Source organism: Phascolarctos cinereus, unplaced genomic scaffold, assembly GCF_003287225.1.
Source record: "Phascolarctos cinereus isolate Bilbo 61053 unplaced genomic scaffold, phaCin_HiC Scaffold_5;HRSCAF=322, whole genome shotgun sequence".
NCBI lineage: Eukaryota > Metazoa > Chordata > Mammalia > Diprotodontia > Phascolarctidae > Phascolarctos > Phascolarctos cinereus.
This window is the reverse complement of record NW_027555958.1, coordinates 381,494,659-381,516,735: the sequence shown is the minus strand read 5'-3', so window position 1 is coordinate 381,516,735 and position 22,077 is coordinate 381,494,659. Positions and strand designations below refer to the sequence as shown.

Genomic DNA, 22,077 nt, shown 5'->3' with positions numbered 1-22,077 from the left:
CTAACCAAGCCCTGCTTATCACAGAAGAAACTGGAGTATGAAAGTTCCTAAGCCCTAGGGGACATTGAGTTACTTCCACTAGTCACTTAGTATCTAGAGCTCCAGTACAGTCCAGGGTTTGTGGGTCCCACTGGTCATGTGTCTCTGCATACCTCCCTCTTCCTGATTCCACCTTGGCTCTTGTCTGACAGACGAGGATTATTATGAAGATGATGAAGAGGATGATCCAGATGCCCTGAAGGACCCCCTCTATCAGGTCGATTTACAGGTGAGATTGTCTAGAAGGGGAGTACTGCCCTTCTAGACAAGTCTGGTGAGACCAGATCCACCCCTTGCTTCTCAGGAGAGCTCTGACTTGGCCTCGATCCCAGAATAGAGGGTCTGCAGCATGCCTACTATGCCCCAGCCCAGTTCATTCAACTCATTGAGGCTGGTAGGAAACAGGCTGCACTTAAAAGCCAGCTGCCTGGGAGGGCCCTGCATGAGCTGGTGTCCTTTGGAGCTCGAGGACCCCTGGCTCCCAAACAAGTGCCTCCCCCAGACCCTTTCCAGGGAGCAGGGCTTCCAGCTGCCTCCCTCCCCACTGCCTTGCTGTGTGCCCTTCTTTCAGCTTGCTGCCTTCCAGGCAGACCCACCTTCACCACCTTGGCCCTGCCTTACGTAGACAACCCTCCGTGACCCTGCCTCTGCTCTTTCCCCACCTAGGCCTATCTGACTGACTTCCTGTGCCAGTTTGCCCAACAACCCTGCTACGTGATGTTCTCAGGCCACCTTAATGACAACGAAAGGAGAGTGCTCCAGGCAATTGGCATCTAAGCTTCTGTCAGCCCAGCCACTCACTGTTCTGTAGCTTTCACTGATGTCGAGATGTACCTTTCTCCTATTCTGGAGCTGCCTCCCAGCCTCTGGCCCCTCCCTGAGCTACACACACTGACTGAAGCACAGACTGGGCTCACCAAAGCGGTCATAAGAGGGATGCTGGCTCGAGGGATTTGGGGCATTCCCTCCTGAGGACATTCTAGCACAAAAAACCATCCAACCCCTGCCTCCGCCCCTGGCCATACGCAGGGCTATTTCCGGAGCCCTTTGCTGGACAGCCCTGAAACGTCCTTGGCCAGAAGAGGCAGGGGTTTCTGTGTTGATGGATTCTTTTTCTCCTTCTCTGGATAATCAAAAGACATGATCATTCATGTCCCACAAATTGACCTTCTTCCTACCCTGACTTTCATAGGACAACAGGCATGTTTGAATAGGAATTCCGTTTTTGTCACCAGCCCCATACCACCGACTCACTAGGTTCTGGTTGGAAATGAAGAGCAAGTGGATTCCTGGTTGTCTCCAGTGACCCTTTCTCCTCTTCCTTTACCCCCCAGCCTCCAAAGTCTTTCTACTAAAATTCATCAGTTGATAAAAATCATCACATTTTTGCTATACTGCATGAAACAACAAAACCTTCAAACTGCCCTTCTCACACATAACGCACACAGTAAACATGACAGAAGGCAGTTTAGGTTTCATTTTTAAGAAAAATACACAAGGATTTTTTTATGACCCACCACCCCAAAAGTTTGTTTAATTTGCCTGCCATACACATCCATGTGAGCCAGTCTGCCATGCATTTTCCTCTCTTCCTCTCTACCTTCCCCCCACTCTATCCCCAGTGTCCTCAGAAATGGTTGAGTTGTAGCCCACAAATTAGCAATGTGTATTTTTCTAGGACAGTAACCTTTACAAATGAATTTACTCCCATGTGGTATGAGGTGCCTCCCCAAGCACCTCTTTGCCTTCAGTTCCCTTTGGGGGGAAAAAGTAAAAATAAAGAGATAAAAAAAGAACTTAGGTGAAATCCAGTCTGATAGGAGCTGTAAATGTAAAGCCCCTGAGGCTTTCCATCTAGTACCAGCACCAGGTGGTAATTTCTATACGGATGTGTGATGGCTTCCACCCCAGGCCAGGCTCATTGCCATGGTGGCCAGCCTTGGAGGCACAAGTGCAGGGTTGGGGGAGTGGGGGCTAGTCATTGCTACCCTAACCCCTAAGGTACTGTCTCCTTACTCTCCCTATTCCTTTCTTTCCTTCCATTCCACACCCCACCATCCTTTTCACCACTGCCACTTCTGTACCCAAAGGATTTTTAGCTGTGGCTCTAACAACCTTTGTGTGTAGTGGCTGATCTCCAGCTCTCTGCTTTTTACATTCATGAGCGAACCCACAGCTTCCCAGGCTGAGGGAAGCAGTTGGTTGTGCCCCTTACGATCTGTCAGTTTAATTGGGATTTGGGGATTCTCCGTCTTTTTTTTTTTTTTTGGCCCTGCGTTCAGAAAGATTGAAAGTAAATTTTGTTCTGGAGTCTGCAGTGGAGGCCTGGGTCAGAAGAGTTCAGGGTTTGTACCCTTGCTTAGGTGATTGCCTAATTACCTAATTATTTGGCAGCAATTGCTGCCAAAGAATAGAAGAGATTCGACTAGATAAGCTTAGGTCCTTTCCATCACAAAGATCCTATCATTGCTCTGAGATCTAAAGTCACACGGGGTAAATTAGAGTGCAGTGCAGTTGGCTTTGGGGATGTAGGATGGTGAGCAATTGTGGCCAATGCTACCTTCTGCCGCTAGGTGTCCCTGTGACTCTACCCCAAATGTGGGGAACTTATAAAGACACAAAGCATGATTGCCGCCAGTCAAAATGACAGGGCCATCTCTTGGCTGATTTCTTGGCTCACTTTACAGCTGAGACATCACATGGGATGCATATTCCCATATGGTGCCGTGGAAAAGAGCCATTTGGAATGTGGAATCAAAGGATGTGGTGGGTTCGAAACCTTCCTCTGCTATTAACTGGATTCCTTTGAGGGAATCGCCCTTCTAGGACTTGGCTTCCTCATCTATGAAATGGGAAAGTTGGGCCAGGTGACCTCTGATCCCTTGTGGCTGTATTTCTCTGATAGTAATGTCTCTGCTTCTAATGGTGGGGCAGAAACATTCTCCTGGGCTCTTGGAGACTTGACCTTAGTGGAGTATCAGGGCTTTCATCCTTTAGAGCAGTTGTCAAACTCCCATAGAATTGGGGGCCACTAAAACAAGATAAGGAACCCAGCAGGCCCATAGTGACTTAGAAAACCACATATTGACATCAACTATGTTTGATTCCATTTTAATGTGTTAAATATTTCCCAGTTGTATTTTAATCTAATGGAGGAGGGAGGGTTGACATCCCTGCCTTATAGTATCTCTATAAATCCCAAATTCTCTTTTTCCCAAGTAGTTACCAGCCTGTTCGTGTTAGGGCCCTCTATATTCTACATACCTGTCAGAAAATAGGAAATACCAGTCTCAGGCACTAAGAACCCAGTATTTGTAAGGTCCAGTGCCAGCTACTAGATACAGAAAATTAGTTGCTGCCTTTGAGACATTTGCAATCTAAACATGGAGGCAGAAAACATAGAGTTAAAATAATATGTTAATTAGTGCTGGCAATATGTATAATTCAAAAGAAGGGCTAATCACCTTGGGCTGAGGCAGTCCAGAAAGACTTGAGGATAGGGGTGGGTATTGGAGGGGGCATTCTAAGCAGAAGCAATGAGCAGAGGCATGGAGGTGGGACAACATCATGTTTGAGAATAAAATAGTCCATTTTGCTTTGGATGACTAAATTATGGGGAACTTTGAATGTCAGATTAACTCCTATGAATTTTATTTGATGGGGAGTGGTAGAACTGCTTTAGAAGGATTAATGCGGATGCAGGGTAGATTGAATCAGGGACAGTCAAGGCTAGAAAGCTAATTAGAATGCTATAGTGGTCTAGAAGTGAGATGATGAATGACTAAATATAGTGGTGACATTCAGAAGATGGAGTATAAGAATATTGTGCAGTGACAGGATCATAAACTTAAGAGTTGAAAAGAAACTTAAGAGGATATATAGCCCCATTTTGCAGATTCCCAATTAGGAGCTTAGTGTGCTGTATAAATGAGTCTTGGGGTCTCTTCTTTCCCAGCAAGTGGTGTCATGGCACTTCTGGGTTTAATACTAAAAGCAAATGTACCCCTCAACAAATCTGCATCTATATTGAGGTGGATTTGAAAGCTGTTCCAATTGTCTTGTTTGTACATAATTCTTCAGATGTTATCTCCACCCATTAGAGTGTGCTTGTATTTCTTTGTCTCTTCAGCCTTAGCACATAGTAGGCACTTACTAGGTGCTTATTGATTTTCCTACAAGAAACCAGGTTATTATGACTTTAACAAGAAATTATTCAGTTTTGGGGGAGGAAGTTTTTCTAGGCCTTTTCTGCATCTAACTGATTAGGAAGGTGGGGTAGATTCTAGTGCCAGAAGCCGGAATCCCATTAACCTGGTCTCCACCCTGCCTCTGGGGTAAGACCTTTTTGGTAGCAAGTGAAGCATGTCACTAGTTATTTCAGCTGCTTCTGTGCTTTAAAACAATCTCTCTTCCCTCTCCTTGGTGGAAGAGAAAGCAAACAGCTAAATCCCCATCCTAGCCTCCCTACCAATGCAGATGCAGAAAAAGGAAAGGGAACCGTAAATAGGATTGGTTTTCTGGAAAAATGACAAGCTCCTCTTCACAGAAAGTGTTCAGAGTTCCAAAGATTGGCCATTCCTCCAGGTCAGAATAGATAGGATTCCTGCATTGAGTAGGAGCCTGGACTTAAGATATCATCAACAGTGATAAGTGCTACATTGCTGCAGCTTTTCCAGAGGCAGCTGGTCTTAGCCGTCCAGCTACTGTAAGGAGGCTAGTCACTTCCAGCTCTGAGATTCTTTGATTCCTTGACTCACAGCTCAGGTCATAGGACTTTAAAAAAAAAAAGAGGCTAGAGATGATAGGGAAACAGAAGAATTTCTAAATAGAGCAGCCTGGAGCTACTGGGAGTTATCCTGACCTAGCTGGATCCGGGCTTAGTGCTGGAGGCTTTGTTTATTAGGGTTGCTCTTCTCTGGTGATCAGTTCCAATTGCATGATCAGCTTGCCCAGATACTGTGGCTGCTGCTAGATCAGATCGGAACTCGCTGACATTGGAGACACCAAGGATCCCCGGATCGTAGGTTCAGAGCTGAAGGGGCAGGGAAGGCTAGTCCAACCTACTCATTTTATAGAGAAAACTAAGACCCAGATAGATCACGTGGACTTGCCCGAGATCATACAAGCAGCGGCTCTGGGAGGATTTTAATCCAGGCCTTCTGATTCCATATTTTTTGCCCTTTACACTGTACCATGCCAAAAGGGTCATAGTGAAATGTAAGGGAAATGTGTGTATTACCCATTCCCTATGCGCCAAGCACTGGCAAGACATTCTCCGCTTTCAAGGAAGCTCACGTTCTAGTTAGAGAAGAAGCACATAGAAAGGTGCAGTAGGGTAGATGGAAAGGCCTGGTAGTCCTTAGAGTTCGAGTCAAATGACAATTCCCCAAGAATCAGAGTATGGGGGCAGGGGCCAGTAGTAAGGCCCAGTGGTCCACCATCTTACTAAATGTTGTCTGAGATTCCCTCATCCAGGCAGAGTAGGGGGCCATCTTCCTCACCAACAACTATTCAGAGAAGGATAGTGGTCCTGAGATCTGGAGTGAAATAGGACTCGGCTTCCTCTGTGGGGAATGAGGAGGGAAGGGGCAGGGGCCGAATCTATCACCTGGTGGGAGGTGAGCAGAGGGCTTTGGGGCTGTAGTCCTGTGCTTGCTGAGCCCTCCAGAGGACTGTAGGGCTAGAGAGGGGAAAGAGCCCTAGACTTTTCCTGGAAGCAGTAGGAGGTAGTAGCCCAAAGCGAGACCCTCCTCAAAAGGTCTTTCTGCCCCAAGCATTGTATTTTTGCAGGCTCTTGTAAAGCCTTGTGCTGCTAGGCACTCAGAACAATCTTTCTTCATACAATCCTAGCTTATCTTCTTTCTTCGTCTTAGGGAAAGGGATAATGTTTGGGTCTGAATGGAAAGGAGAGGTTAATCTGACTACCAGGCTGAAGAGCAGAAGGTGTGGAAGTCCTCCAGTCCAAACCCTCTACAAAGCTCTAGGAAGTGTCCATTCTCTGCTCTAATGTGGGGTTGGGGTAAAAGAGCTATCCATAGCCTGGAGGAGCGGGGGAGGGGGAAGAAACTAAACAGAACCCTTTCCCTTGGCTCAACCAGCACTCCTAAAATAGCCCCTGCTAGCCACCCTGTTCTCTTCCCCCAACCCCACCCTCCCGACGGTCACAAACAGCCAAGGTGCCATTTAGAGGCAGACACCCAGGCCCTCTTAGGAGCAGACTGGCCCCCAGTTGGGTTTCACAGAAAGGTGAGGAAAGCACTGACTCACAGAAAGCAAAGATCCTGACATCAATTAAGGAAAGGCCCTCAGCAGTTTTCAGAAGAAGACATCAAAGTTATCAATAGTCACATGAAAAACTGTTCTAAATCACTACTGCAAATTAAAATAACTCTGAGGTACCACCTCACCTCTATCAGATTGGCTAATATGACAGAAAAGGAAAATAAAAAAAGCTGGAAGAGACATGGAGCTGTGAACTAGTCCAACCATTCTGGAGAACAATTTGGAGATATGGCCAAAGGGCTATAAAACTGCATACCCTTTGACCTAGCAAAAGTAGTGACTAGGGCTCTATCTCAAAGAGATCAAAGAAAAGGGGAAAGGACCTATTTCTACAAAAATATTATAGCAACTTTTTTTTGTAGTGACAAAGAATTGGAAATCGAGGGGATGCCCATCAGCTGGGAAATGGCTGAACAAGTTTTGGTCTATGATTGTGATTGTGCTATAAGAAATGAACATAATGGTTGCAGAAAAATCTGGGAAAACTTATATGAACAGATACAAAATGAAGTGAACAGAACCAGGAAAATATACACAGTTACAATATTACACAATGATTGACTGTGAATGATTAGCTATTCTGATCAAAGTAATGAACCAAGATAGTACCAAAGGTCCCATGATGAAAGATACTTTCCACCTCCAGAGAGAGAACTGATGAGTTGTGAATGCAGATTGAAACATACTTTTTTTACTCTCTTTATTTTTGTTGTTTTCTTTTCAAATGGTTAATATGGAAATATGTCTTGCATGACTTCACATGTGTAATTGATACTAAATTGCTTGCCTTCTCAAGGAAGGGAAGGAAGGGAGAGAATTTGGAACGTAACATTTTTTTAAATGATGGCTAAATTTTTTTACATGTAATTGGGAAATATTTAACAAAATAAATAAAAATAGCAAAAAGAAAAATCCCTTAGTACTGAATGCTTTGTGATTAACTTTCATTTTATCATCTCTGTTATAGTAAATAAAACATGAAATTTGAAGTCAGAGAAACCAGGTTCAAAATCTGTCTCTGTTGCTTATTGGTTGTCTCATTTTTCTCCTCTAAAAAAAAAAAAAAAGAATTGGACTAGAAGATCTCCAAAGGCCTTTTCAGCTTTAAATATTATGTGTGCTTGGAGGATGGAAGAGAACAGTCAGGGATATCTATGCCCCTCACCCTCCCAGGGCCCATGAGGGAAAGATTTGAGGATCAGAACTCATCCTACCACAGACTGCTCCCACACAACTGTTGGATTGGCCGAGTGCCCAGGCCCTGGAGGTTGTAAAGCAGAAAGCTGGAGAGAAATTGTGATGACTTCAGAGGAGATGAAAGCCAGATCTGGGAGTGGGACACTTGGCTGGGGGGAGAGGATAAAGCAGGGAAGCCGGCTCAGTCACTGTAAGCAACCATGCGGCCGAACCAAGGCTAGGTCTTAACACCAAGGTGTATCCTCTGACCCTAAGCAGCCTGGCACTTTGCCCACTCTGGCTTCTATTTTAATCTGGTCAAGTCAGGGTGAGTGGAAGAATTATTCCTGTAAGGGGATCCCCCAAAATTCGGGGTTGGTGTGGAGAGGGTTCAGAAAATAGAGAGGAAAGACCTCTAAGTTATGTTGGAACAGCTGATATGGGTGGGTTCTTCATTGTTCTGTTCCCACATCCTACCTACCCTAAAGAAGAAAATAAAAGAATGTGGGCTTCCATTGCAGCAAGCAGTGTTGAGATTAGAAATCAAGATACACTTTCTAACTAAAGATGTGAATATGTAAGAGTTAGGGGTGCCTAAGGGACCTCTTTCTCTGGAGGTCCTTTGGAACAGTTAGAAATAATCGTTCCTGTGGATCACTTGTCCAGAAAGAAGTCCAGACGCCTAGGTTATCATCTTTAATTCGGTCCAGACACCTCGGCTGTCATGTCAGAGCCTAGTAGCTAGGGCTGTGTGAGCTTAGCTAAGTCAGGATTTCTATGCAGCATCACTTTCCCTAACTCTCCACTCCTGCTTTCCATCCTCTGCCTCCCCTGTTGAGGATATTATGAAGACAGATGAAATCAGAGGAAAAGTCTTTGGGAAGGAGGCTGTAATTATCTGTCTGCAGCAGCTGAGAGGGTAGGTCTGGTGGTGAAGGGTGTGGGTGGGGCATTATTTGAGATTAGAAGCTGGGCTCAGGGTGTGACCAGAGTGACTACTCTTGAACAGGCATTAGGTAGAGATGGGGGAGGGGGGGAGAGAAAGAAACAACAGCTTACTCAATTCAATATAGTTTAGGTTTCCAAATAGTACCAGTTAAATGCTGGGAATGGGGAAGTAGCTCCTAAGGGATGCTCAGTAAATATATATATATATATATATATATATATATATATATGTATATATGTATGTATGTATTAAATAACTGAATTAGAGCTGTCCAACTGTGGACCAGTCTGCCTCATGAAAGCTGCCTTGGAAATGGTCGGTGACTGGATAACTACCCTTTAGGGATATTCACAGATGAGGTAGATAGTTGGACTAGGTGACCTCTGATTGTTTGTGGGTTATTTTTTTTAAGGCAATCAGAGTTAAATGACTTGCCCAGGTTAACACGGCTAGTAGCTGAGGTCAGATATGAACTCAGGTCCTCCTGACTCCAGGGCAGGTGCTCTATCCACTGCACCACTGCTCTTGGGTGACCTCAGAAGTCCTTTCCAGCTCACATTCTAAGTACCCCAGGTGAGGTAAGGGACTAAGGAATAGGAAGATGAGAAGTAAGTATGTAGGTGGGAGATTTTAAATGCAAGAGGAGGAAGAGCTGCCTGTCTCTGCTACCCACCAGCCCTGGAGAGGAAGCCTTGGAGCAGGAAGGGAGCAATCACAGGATTCGGAAGAGTCTGTCATTCGGTCCAAGCTGAACCAGGTGACTCAGCATTGTAATATATTCCCACTCCTGCTCAGCCCCACAGAAAAGCATGGATTGGGTCATCCTTCTCCTTCTCCTCTTCTGCCCCCACATGCAGGCACATGCACGTAGTCCAGGCTGGCTTCCTCAACTCTAGCCATTTCCCCGCTCCCCTCAGGCTTTCAGTTGCCCAGACATCAAGAAGGTTCCTGCTATGAATACAGAGGCCTGGGGAGACTCAGCTTTCAACTGTGATATTAAACAGCATTCTTATATATATAAAGTTTCTACTGGGGGCTAATTGGCAGGGTAGTGTGGTTACTTGATGAGCCCTAGATTTATTGTTCGTCTCTCTCTCCATAGTGGATTCTTGCTCCTCTGATGCTCCTCTACGTCCTTCCCATATTACAGGCCCCAAGGTGAGGCCAAGATATTCTGACCCGGTCCAGGAACGGAAATTGTTTCTATGTGTCCTTAGCCAAAGCAAGTTCCCAGAGGGAGCCCACCCTGGCCCCAGAGAGATGAACTTCTTCTTCCCCTTCAACTTTGCTTAGGCCTTGTGGATGCAGATAGAAAAAGCAAGAGAAGGCTCACAGAACTAAGGAACTAAGGGGGAAAGAAGATTCGGTAGGCATAGGAAGATTGGGGAAAAAGGAGTAGGGGAGGAAATGATTGGGTTATGGGACCTGGACCCCTAAAAGGAAAAGACCAAGTCTCTAGAAACAACCCAGTGACTGGATTTTCCCATACATTTAAGCAATCCAGATCACAGGCACCTCCACCCAAGGCAACTGGCCCACTCCAGCCCACCTAGATCACTAGTTAGCTTACCTGTCAGTCCTTTCACTAAATCCCACTCCAGACTACTTGAATATACTTAATATGCACTCCTTAATCCCAATCTGGATCACCTAGTTAGCCTACTTTGATGTCTTTTCACTGTTGTGCCCGGCCCACCCCAGACTATTTACCACTCCTCAATCCCATCCAGATCCTTTCACTATCCTTTTTGTATATAAGCATCAGTCTAACTGCCATTAAGTTGCAGGTTCCCTAGGAACCCAGCCAGTTCCTATTGGTGTTACAATAAACCTTGTCACTTGACTGAAAGGGTTGAGTTCATGAATTCATTCTACTCGGACATTGCCCTGTACCCTGACATTTCAGGGTTCCCAGGAATAGGGGGCCGACTGGGAAGAATGAAGGAAGCTGTGAGGAAAGGGCTAAAGGCCCAAGGAGTCAAGGCACTTACTTGCCTCACTCCCATCCTCCTCTGGGTCCAGTGACATACTTACCCTCCAGTGCGGCCAGATGGAGCCACGAAATGCCGTCTTCACCCCAGTTCACCAGCTCTCCCACCCACATGTCCATGGATAGGAAATGGGTCCTTCTCCATGATCACTCCTGACCAGGGTCCCTGGTTTCCTTTTCATCCTCACCTCTCAGAATGTCAGAGCTAAGCTCTTCCATGAACAGGACCATGTTTTTTCTCTGACTCAGACAAGCAGGGCAGCAAGAGGGCAAAAGTGGAGTAGGGCACTGGCTGGAAACCCTGTGACTGATTCTCCTGGAGGGGATTGGGGTTGAGTTAGGGAACAGCAGCCCCTTCCCCCTAGAAATACTTCACCACTTCAACAAAGAGCCCCAGGCATTCAGGAAAATTTCAAAGGAAGCTGTTAATACCCTCCACTCTTGACCCTTTCTCCTTCTCTCCCTCAGCTCTTCTTCCCTGATCAGGACTAAACTTTGTTCTATTTGAACAAGCCTGGTCCTCCGGCTCAACCCCCACCTGTTTCAAATGCTTCAGAAACCATTTACTGAGCATCTACTTAGTGTATGATGTCCTTGGGCCTGGTGGGGGAGGGGGGAGTGGATACAGAGATAAGTGATCTTACGGTCTTCAAGGTTCCTGCCCTCAAGGGGACTATAGCAGGAAGATGAAGTGCAAAAAAAAAAAAAAGACAAAAACCCATGCAACAAATAGAACGTTAAGTGCCTAAGAAGTAAAGTGCCATCAGAGTGCGGAGAAAAAATTCCTGTCTCATTTCTCCTTCCAAATCAGTTTCCTCCCCTCTCCCCAGCCAAAGTATGCCCTGACTAATCTTATCCAGCTCTGCTCTGTCCAAAATCCTCAGCAGCATCCCCTCAGCAATTAGGTTTTTATCTCTGTGGTTATAACGAGTTCTCTCCTGCCTTTTGCATTTCTTTCACAGTCTCATAACTGTCTCTTACTTGTATTTCCCACCTCCCAAGGCAAAGACTTCATCTTCTTTGTAAAGGATGTTCTCTGTACAGAGTAGGCCTCCCAGTAATATTTTTTCAAGGGTTGATTCTCTGTTTTCCCCTCACTAGCCAGTATTATAAGAAATGAGCCATTTGTAACGCTTTCCTTTTCCAGGCTTTCGGCATCTGATGCCATGATTTTCCTTGGGGTTCTTTTGTAATGAGGGATTTCATCATTGGTGTTGAGCTCTCAGGGCTGGCACCATTGAGATTTCAAAGTATATTACATTGTGCATATTATTGGTTGTATGAAAGTTGGGCAACAGGATGGTCTTCCTCATTACTGGACCCTAACAGCAGCCACTGCTGTGCCATCATCACTGGCACAAACAGAAAGGGGGCATTGAAAGGAAAATTCTTCATCTGGGCTTTAACTCTGATTAATGAGGCACAACTCAGGACAGAGAATTGAAAGGATCTTATTATAAGTAGGTCAAGGTAGTAGCACATTGACTGGCTGATCACTGAAGATTAGCAATGGCTCCAAGGTGGGGGCAAAGAGCAGGCAATACAAAAAGCTGCAATCTCAGTGTCTGCTTCTCCATCTGAGCCTCCCCCAACACTGATAAGCAGGGCTGAGAACCACGGGATAACTTGCAACAGGAGTATCACAGGATTGTGGATTAGGGGTAATATAGTAAAAAGATCACTGTACCTGGAATCAGAAGATCTGGGTTTCAGTCCCTGCTCTAACAGGATGACCATTACTTCTCTCTCAACTCAGCTATCTCATCTTTTTAATTGTTCAGTTGTTTCAGTCATGTCCAACTCTTTGTGACCCCATTTGGGGTTATCTTGGCAAAGATACTGGAGCAGTTTGGCATTTCCTTTTCTAGCTCATTTTACAGATGAGGAAACTGAGGCAAATAGGGTTAATAGACTTACCCAAGGTCACACAGCTAGTAAGTGTCTGAGGCTGGATTTGAACTCACAAAGATGAGTCATCCTGACCCCAGACCCTACAGTCTATCCACTGTGCCACCTAGCTGTCCTGTCTTAGAATGTATCAATAATATGGGTACTACCTACCTGTCAGTATCCAGTTCAATCCAACAACAACAAAAAAATTAAGCAACTACTCCGCTTAAGCACTATTCTGGGTGCTGGAAATTAAAAAAAAAGAAGACCATGGCAAAGAGATTCCCTGCCTTCACGTAGCCCACCAACTAACAGAAAGCATGCATTAAGTGTTTGCTATGTGCCAGGCACTATGATAAGTGCAACGGATACAAAGAAAGGCAAAAGCATGGCCCCTGCCAGTAAGGAGCTCACATTCTGACAGGGAGATAACATAAAAAGATAGTCTCAAAGGGAAGCGCAGTAGCCATTGGAGGGAGGGAAGATGGTAGAAAAGGCTCCCCTTCCCCCACCCCAAACAGAAGTTGGGGTTTGAGTTGAGCTTTCAAGGAAGCCAGGAGACCGAGATGAGGGAGAGCATTGCAGGTATAGAGGGCACAAACAAGTGGGAATCACAATAGGATCACAGCTCTAGAACTTGAAAGGACCTTAGGGACCATCTAACCCAGTCCCTTCACAGGTAAGGAATCTTCAGTCCAGAGGCCCGGTTTTCACTGAATGGCCTATGATTTTAATCAAATTAATTTAAATTCTGTCTTCTTAGAGATGGATGAACTATCCTGCTGGTAAACCCTGTGAAGTTCTCATTTTTTCATTTAGCAGCTTCTGCATTTTCCCATTATTTTTGTCAAATTAGTCTTGATGTTTGCGAGTGTCAGTCTATTAAATGCCAATGTTTGTTTCAAGAGTGCATCCACAAAGTTTTGTTGTGTTTAGGTAAACAGAAGACATGGTTAGTGATAAGAAGGTCATGAGATACACAAGTCTTCAGTAGTAAGGAACCATTGTCCTCCCAAGGACTCCCTGTCATGTCTGGCAGCCTGAGCCTACTCTAGCATTAAAGTCTCTCAGAATTATAATCTTGTCCTCTTTGGGCACATTGTTGATAAGGGTGTCTAAGGGAATTAAACTACAATGTGCTGGCCAAGTTGTTCGAATGCCAAACTCTTTTGCCTAAAAGACTATTTTATGGAGAACTCACACAGAGCAAGTGCACACATGGTGGTCAGAAGAAGTGATATAAGGACACTCTCAAGGTCTCTCTTAAGAACTTTGAAATTACCTATCAGATTGGCCAACAAACAAAACAGGAAAATGATAAATGTTGGAGAAGCTGTGGGAAAATTGGAACACTAATGCATTGTTGGTGGAGTTGTGAAATGATCCAACCATTTTGGAGAGCAATTTGGAACTATACCCAAAGGGCTATAAAAATATGCATACCCCTTTGACCCAGTAATAGCACTTCTAGGGCTGAACAAATGAGAAAAGGACCCACATGTATAAAAATATTTATAGCAGCTCTTTTTGTGGTGACAAAGAATTGGAAATTGAGAGGATGCCCATCAATTGGGGAATGGTTGAACAAGTTGTGATATATGAATGTAATGGAATACTGTTGTGCTATAAGAAATGATGAGCAGGCAGACTTCAGAAAAACCTGAAAAGATTTATATGAAGTGATGCTGAGTGAAATGAGCAGGACCAGGAGAATGTTGTACACAGTAACAGCCATGTTGTGCGATGACTAATGTTGATAAACTTAACCCTTCTCAGCAATACAAGGATCTAAGACATCTCCAAAGGCCTCGTGATGGAAAATGCTATCCACATCCAAAGAAAGAACTATGGAGTTTGAATGCAGATTGAAGCATACTATTTGCTATTTTTTTTCTTCTGTTGTGTTTTTGTTTCCTCTTTCTGGTGGTTCCTTCTATTGGTTCTAATTTCTTACATCACTAATGTGAAAATGTTTACTAGGAATGTATATGTATAGCCTGTATCAGATTGTTGCCATCCTGGGGAGAGAAGGGAAGAAAAATTTAAAACTCAAAAGCTTATGGAAGTGATTGTTGATAAATCAAAATAAATCTTAAAAAAAAGAACTTTGAAATCGATTGTGTAAGATGGGAGACACTGGCATGGGACCACGCAGCATGGCGTTCCTTCGTCAAAGAGGGTGCTGTGCTTTATGAGCAAAACAGATTTGAAGTAGCTCAAAAGAAACATGAGATGAGCAAATCTAGAGAATGCACCCCAAATGTTCACATGGACTATTTGTGCCCAACCTGTGATAGAGCATTCTGAGCTCATATTGTTCTGATCAGCAACAGTCAGGCCACTCCATATTGGGCCATCTTCAGTCTTTTTTAAAAAATTCGTTTTAAACTCAAATATGAAAACAAAGGAAAAAATAGAACATTTACATGTACACAGCAGAACATAAAGAGAGGATTCAATATAAAACCATGAATTTCCATTTCACACTGTTTACTTTTTTGGGAAAAACTATGGAACAAATCGTTCCATTGTTTTCAAAACTACCCAGATTTTCTGCACTTCCTTCTAAGTTTTCTTTTGTTCTCTGCTGTGCACTTTTAATTTTTTTTCTCCCTCCCTACTCTGCCCTAAAGAAGGTTACAATTAAACACAAATATATATATACACACACATATATATATATATACTCACACATACCATATATATATGTATATATATATATATACAATCACACATACTCACACACATGTAAAACCATAACTACACGTATTTCTATTTATCAATTCTTTCTGTGGAGGTGGATAGCATCTTCCTTCATAGGTGCAAATCTTTTCATGCTTTTCTAAACTCAACCAGCTCATCATTTCTTATAGCACAGAGGTATTCCCATATACCACAACTTTTTCAGCCATTCCCCAGCTGAAGGGCATCTATCATTTTAGCCAGTCTGATAGGTGTAAGATGATATCTCCAAGTTGTTTTAATTTACATTTCTCTAATTGATAATGATTTAGAGCATTTTTTATTTTGAAGGAGTACTGGCTCTGGGAACCTGCCCCACCCCACCCAGAACTCTAAATGCAGCCTGAGGCATTGATGCATTCCAGTAATCCTCTCAACTGCCCTTTCATTATGGCCTACGCCCCTATCTCCCAATTCTCTGTTACCTCTGATCCAGCCCAATCTTCCTCCGATTATTTCCCAAGGGCTGGCCGCTTCCCACCCTTAATTCCATCTAGGCCAAGTGATCCTTGGCCACTTGGTCCAGGTTCCTGGTGTTCTCTATTACCTCCCAGTCACCCCAGCCTACTGGCCACTCCTAGAGCCTTCCCACAGGGTTTTTGTATGTAAGGTCTATCTTGCCCCCCTTCCCCATTAAATTGCTCAAATTCCTTAACAGACTGGCCAATAAGGCTGACTTTTAGAATCAAGCCCACCTTGAATGGTGTTCTAATAAACTTTGTCTTTGAAAGAAGGCTTGGGTTGAATTCATTTGAGGCAGTACCTGTATCACAATTTCAGGGTCTCAATGATGGGGATGGGATCTGAACCCCTAAAAGGAAAAGACTATGTCTCTGAGATCTGGACTCCCAAAAAAGAAAATCCCTGGACTTTTCCCAAATATCTGGTATTTTGCTTGAGGCTGTAATCCACTCAACTGACCTTTCATTGTGGCTATGCCCAATCTCCCAATTCTGTTCCTGGCCACTTCACACCCTTAATCCTATCTAGACTCCATTCTCCCTTGGCCAAGTGGTCCCAGTTCCCTGGAGTTCTGTTCACCCCAGTTTCCTGTCCACTCCCATCCAGATCCTCCTTAGACCCCCTCCTATTTGGCCATTTCTGGATCCCTCCCACAGTCTTTCTGTATATAAGACTCATCTTGTCTCCATTAAGGTGCTCGGATTTTTAAAATATAGCCAATAGCTCCCAAATGTTCAGATTTCTTAAGAATTTGGCCAATATGGCAGATCTTTAATAAACCATATCTTTGGCTGAAAGAAGGCTTGGAAGAAATACAGGAAATGGGGTACAGAAGTCTGTCCTGCCCTACAGGAAAATAGAAGGGGAAGGGGATAAGAGAAGGGGGTAAGAGATAGAAGAGAGGACAGACTAGGGGAAGGGATATTCAGAATTCATGCCATCTTGGGGTGGGGGGAGGGATGAGATGGGGTGAAAATTTGGAACTCAAAATCTTGTAGAAGTAAATATTGGAAACTGAAAATAAATACATTTATATTGAAAGAAGGCTTGGGTCAAATTCATTCAGGCAGGACGCATGTGTAGTGATTCTGGGGTCCCAGCACCTCTAAACCTCAACACCAGCACCCTTAAACCTCAACAATATGACTATATATAGTTTTGATTTCTTCATCAAAAAACTGCCTGTTCATATACTTTGACCACTTATCAATAGGGGAATGACTCGTATTCTTATAAATTTGACAAAGTTCATTTTGTATTTGAGAAATGAGACCTTCATCTGAGAGACTATGAGAAATTTTCCCCAGTTTCCTGATTTCCTTCTAATCTTAGCTACATTGGTTTTATTTTTTCAAGGACTTTTTAATTTAATATAATCAAACTTATCCATTTTACCTCACAATGCTCTGTATCTCTTGTTTATTTGGAAACTATTCTCCTATTCATAAACCTGATAGATAATATGTTTCATGTTCTAATTTTTTTGTGATATCTAGATCATTAAGTCATATATCCATTTTGACCTTATCTTAGTATTTGGTTTAATGCCCAATTTTTGCCAGACTGCTTTCCAGCTCTCCCAACAATTTTGACCAAATAATGAATTCTTATCCTCAAAACTTAAATTTTTATATTTGTCGAACACAAGGTTACTACAATCCTTTACTACTATGTACTGTATATCTACTCTGTTCCACTGATCTCCATTTCTATATCTTAGCCAGTAGCAGATAGTTTTGATATTTACTGCCTTGTAATATAGTTTGCGGTCTGGTACTGCTGAACCTCCTTTCTTTACATTTTTTTTCATTAGTTTCTTTGAATTTCTTGACCTTTTGTTCTTCCAAATGAATTTTGTTATTTTTTCTTAACTCAGTAAATAATTTTTTAGTAATTTAATTGGGATGGCATTGAATAAATAGATGTTAGGTAAAATTGTCATTTTTATTATATTGGCTTTGCTTACCCATGAACAATGAATATTTCTTCAATTATTTAAATCTGACTTTATTCGTATAAAGAGTGTTTTATAATTATATTTATGTAGTTCCTGGGTCTGTTTTGGCAGGTATGCTCTCAGATGTTTTATACTGTCTACAATTATTTTAAATGGGGTATCTCTTGCTATGTCTTCTTGCAGGGTTTTGGTGATGATATATAAAAGTGCTGATTATTTATATGGGTTTATTTTACATCCTACTATTATTGTTTCAATTAATTTTTATTCGAAATGTTAGGATTTTCCAAATATATCACCATATTGTCTTCAAAAAGAGATAATTTATTACCTTGTTTCCCATTCTGATCCCTTCAATTTCTTTTTCTTCTCTTATTGCTATTGCTAGAATTTCTAAAGCAATATTGAATAATATTGGTCTTGCAGTTTCATGGGTTGTTGTGGGGGTTGTCTCCAATGAATTCACAGAGTCAGACCATCTCTAATCCAATAAGGGCATTTATTGGAATGATGCCTCCAACAGGCTGAGTTCCAAGAGGAGCCATCAACTTAGTAATACAGGCATTATCATATATTATATATTATTATATGTATCAATGTAATACATTACGTTATAGTATAATAATGCTGATTACACAACAGAAATTATGAATATTGAAAAGGAAGGAGGGATTTATTAAGGGATTAGGTAATGGGGAGGCATCCCTTCTACAGTTTGATGGTCAAACATCCTGGTCATGCTGCTTTCTGATTGGCTAGCTACTGTGGTCCTGTCTGGTCAAGATGGATAGTTAGGTATTGTGGTCCTGTCTTGGGCTAAAATGGATCATGTGATTGTGGTTGAGTGCAAGGACACACCTGTTCAAATATGTAAATTGGACCTGGGGGCAGTGGTTAGCTAGGGGCAGTGGCTATATTGAGTCTGAGGGCCTGTGATGTGGTTAAAGCCAGATTGTGTAGTTAAATCAGGATATGCCTACTGTTCAGTGGGGCCCATAAGGAAGTTAGAATATTGGGGCTAAGGGAAGCTTTATTAAGATTCCATTAGTAGTGTAGTTTCCCTGTTTATCTCTTAATTAAATCTATTGTAGCTTAAACTTTGCATGCGAGCATGATTGCTACCCCTGCTTTTTTCATTAGCTAAAGCCTAATATATTTTACTACAGTCCTTTATTTTAACTGTGTGTATCTCTCATTTTTAATTGTGTTTCTTATAAACAATACATTGTCGGATTTTGATTTTTAATACATTCTGCTATGCAGTTTATGGGTAAATTCATCCCATTCACATTCAAAGTTTCAATTACTAGTTGTGTATTTCTCTACTTCCATCCTATTTTTCCTCACTATCTATCCTTCTAGCCCTATTTACCTTATCCCTCCTCATGAGTGTAATTTACTTTTAACCACTACTTTGCCCTCCTATTCCTTAATCTACCCATCCCTCTAAGAATCCCTCCCTTATCTTCTCTCCCTACCCTCCTAATTTTTAATCTTCATACTCTCCTAAAAGTCCCTGCCTTATCCTACCTCTTCACCCTCTTATTTCATCTTCAGCCATCTTTTTTTCTTTTTTTAATATAAATTTATTTATTTTTAGTTTTCAATATTCACTTCCACAAGTTTTTGAGTTCCAAATTTTCACTCCATCTTCCCCCTCCCCCCACCCCAAGATAGCATGCATTCTGAATATCCCTTCCCCTAGTCTGTCCTCTTTTCTTTCTCTCCCCCCTTCTCTTATCTCCTTCCCCTTCTATTTTCCTGTAGGTCAGGATAGACTTCTGTACCCCATTTCCTGTATTTCTTATTTCCCAGTAGCATGTGAAAACATTTTTTTAAACATATGTTTTTAAAACTTTAGGTTTCAAATTTTCTCTCTTCCTCCCTCCCCACCCACCCTCATTGAAAAGGCAAGCAACTCAATATAGGTTGTACATGTGCAGTTATGCAAAACACGTCCATAGTAGACATGTTGTGAAAAACTACCTCTATTTCCCTTAATCTTATCCTGCCCTCACATTTATTCTATTCTTTCTTTTGACCCTGTCCCTCCTCAGAAGTATTTACTTCTGATTACCCCCTTTCGTCACCAGCCATCTTAAACTTTGTCTTGCCACTGGACACTGAGGACTCTGGAGGAGAAAGTGAGGCTGAAGACTTTGCACAGCTCTGCCTCACTCAAGTCCAACTCATGACCTCCATCACCCTCATGGTGTCATTGGTCCTCTTCCAGAACAAGGAACAATACTGCCACTTGCCAGAGGTGACACAAGCAATAAATGGAATTGGAACCCAGATCTTCCTGACTCCAACTCCAGTACTCTATCAACCATACCAAGCTAGCTCTAGGGTATATTAAGAACAAAGGAATTGGGAGCTATAACAAACTAGGAGTGGGAGGAGATCACTTTCTTTTTTTAAATTTTTTTTTTTGAGAATTTATTTATTTTTAGTTTTTAACATTCACTTCCATAAGATTTTGAGTTTTAAATTTTCCCCCCTCAGGGGCAGAGCCAAGATGGCAGAGTAAAAGCAGTGACTTGCTTGAGCTGTCCCCCAAGCCCCTCCAAATACTCATAAAAAATGGCTCTAAACAAATTCTAAAGCAGCAGAACCCACAAAAAGACAGAGTGAAACAAATTTCCAGCCCAAGACAAACTGGATGGTTGATCAGAAAGGCATATCGTCCTGGCCTGGGAGCACAGCATGCGCCCAGGCCACAGCAAACCTGGAGCAGGCCTCGGAGGACTGAATGACAGGCAGCTGTGGTGGTTTCCAGACTCCTCAACCCACTAATGCCAAAGACAACTTAGAAGGTCAGTGGGAAAAGTCTGTTTCTGTGGTGCTGAGACAGGAAGGCTGGGGGGGGGGGGAGCTGCTTCCTGAGCTTCCAGCCCATAGACTGAGGGGGAATCCAGTGGCTGATCAGAGAAGTATTGCAGGGATCTCTTGCTTTGTCCCTGTTTGGATCTGGGTCACAGTTCTGGGCAGTGGTGCTGGGGTGAGGAAGAGCACTGGCATGGTGGAGCTTGTAGTGGCTGTAGAGAGGAACCCCTCCTCACAGTTACGGGACAGAAAGGAATACTTGTGGTCACAGGCCAGGAAAGGAGTAAACACCCGCCCCTTATCATACCACCTTGGAAGAACTAAAAATTTACAGGTCCCTACAAGTATCTCTGAAAACAGCTGTACAACCCCCTGAAGCTTGGGACAGTACATTCTCCACATTGGAAGCAGACTCTTACCTTAACAAAGAGTTTAAAACTTAAGTAATTGGCCGGGATCATGAGCAAGCAGAGCAAAAAGAGTCAGACTATAATCTTACTTTGGTGAAAAGAAGATCAAAATATACAACCAGAAGAAGACAACAAAGTCAAAGCTCCTACATCCAAAGCCTCCAAGAAAAATATGAATCAGTCCCAGGCCTTGGAAGAGCTCAAAAGGGATTTTGAGAAGCAAGTAAGGGAAGTAGAGGAAAAACTGGAAGAGAAATGAGAGTGATGCAAGAAAATCATGAAAAACAAGTCAACAGCTTGCTAAAGGAGACCCAAAAAAATACTGGAGAAATTAACACCTTAAAAAACAGCCTAACCCAAATGGCAAAAGAGGTCCAAAAAGCCAATGAGGAGAAAAATGCCCTAAAAAGAAAAATTGGCCAAATGGAAAAGGAAGTCCAAAAGATTACTGAAGAAAATACTTCCTTAAAAATTAGAAGAGAGCAATTGGAAGCTAGTGACTTTATGAGAAATCAAGACACTGTAAAACAAATCCAAAAGAATGAAAAATTAGAAAACAATGTGAAATATCTCATTGGAAAAACAACTGACCTGGAAAATAGATCCAGGAGAGAGAATTTAAAAATTATTGGACTATCTGAAAGCCATGATCAAAAAAAGAGCCTAGACATCATCTTTCAAGAAATTATCAAGGAAAACTGCCCTGATATATTAGAACCAGAGGGCAAAATAGAAATTGAAAGAATCCACAGATCTCCTCCTGAAAACTCCTAGGCATATTATAGCCAAATTCCAGAGTTCCCAGGTCAAGGAGAAAACATTACAAGCAGCCAGAAAGAAACAATTCAAGTACTGTGGAAACACAATCAGGATAACACAAGATTTAGCAGCTTCTACATTAAAGGACCACAGGGCATGGAATATAATATTCAGGAGGGCAAAGGAGATAGGATTACAACCAAGAATCACCTACCCAGCAAAACTGAGTATAATCCTTCAGGGGAAAAAATGGTCATTCAGTGAAATAGAGGACTTTCAAGCATTCTTGATGAAAAGACCAGAGCTGAATAGAAAATTTGACTTTCAAATACAGGACTCCAGTGACACATGAAGAGTTAAACAGGAAAGAGAAATCATAAGAGACTTATTAAGATTGAACTGTTTACATTCCTGCATGGAAAGATGATATTTATAACTCATGAGACCTTTGTCAGTATTAGGGTAGTTGGAGGAAAAAAATTATATGTATGGATAGATAGATAGATAGATAGATAGATAGATAGATAGATAGATAGAGGGCACAGGGTGAGTTGAAGATTAAGGGGTCATATCTGGAGAATAAAATTAAGGGATG

General features: G+C 42.6%; 1 protein-coding gene across 3 annotated transcripts in view; it reads left to right on the top strand.

Annotated features, from left to right (window-relative positions):
- IPO9 (importin 9) overlaps positions 1-1,835 on the top strand; it is a 34,328-nt gene extending 32,493 nt beyond the window's left edge. For all 3 annotated transcript variants that reach the window (XM_021003014.2, XM_078156427.1, XM_078156426.1), the window contains 2 exons: positions 192-268; positions 706-1,835. In XM_021003014.2, the coding sequence (XP_020858673.2) occupies positions 192-268; positions 706-816 (188 nt within the window). In that variant the 3' untranslated portion in view covers positions 817-1,835. The remainder of the gene's footprint in view (positions 1-191; positions 269-705) is intronic.
- The last annotated feature ends 20,242 nt before the right edge of the window (positions 1,836-22,077 follow it).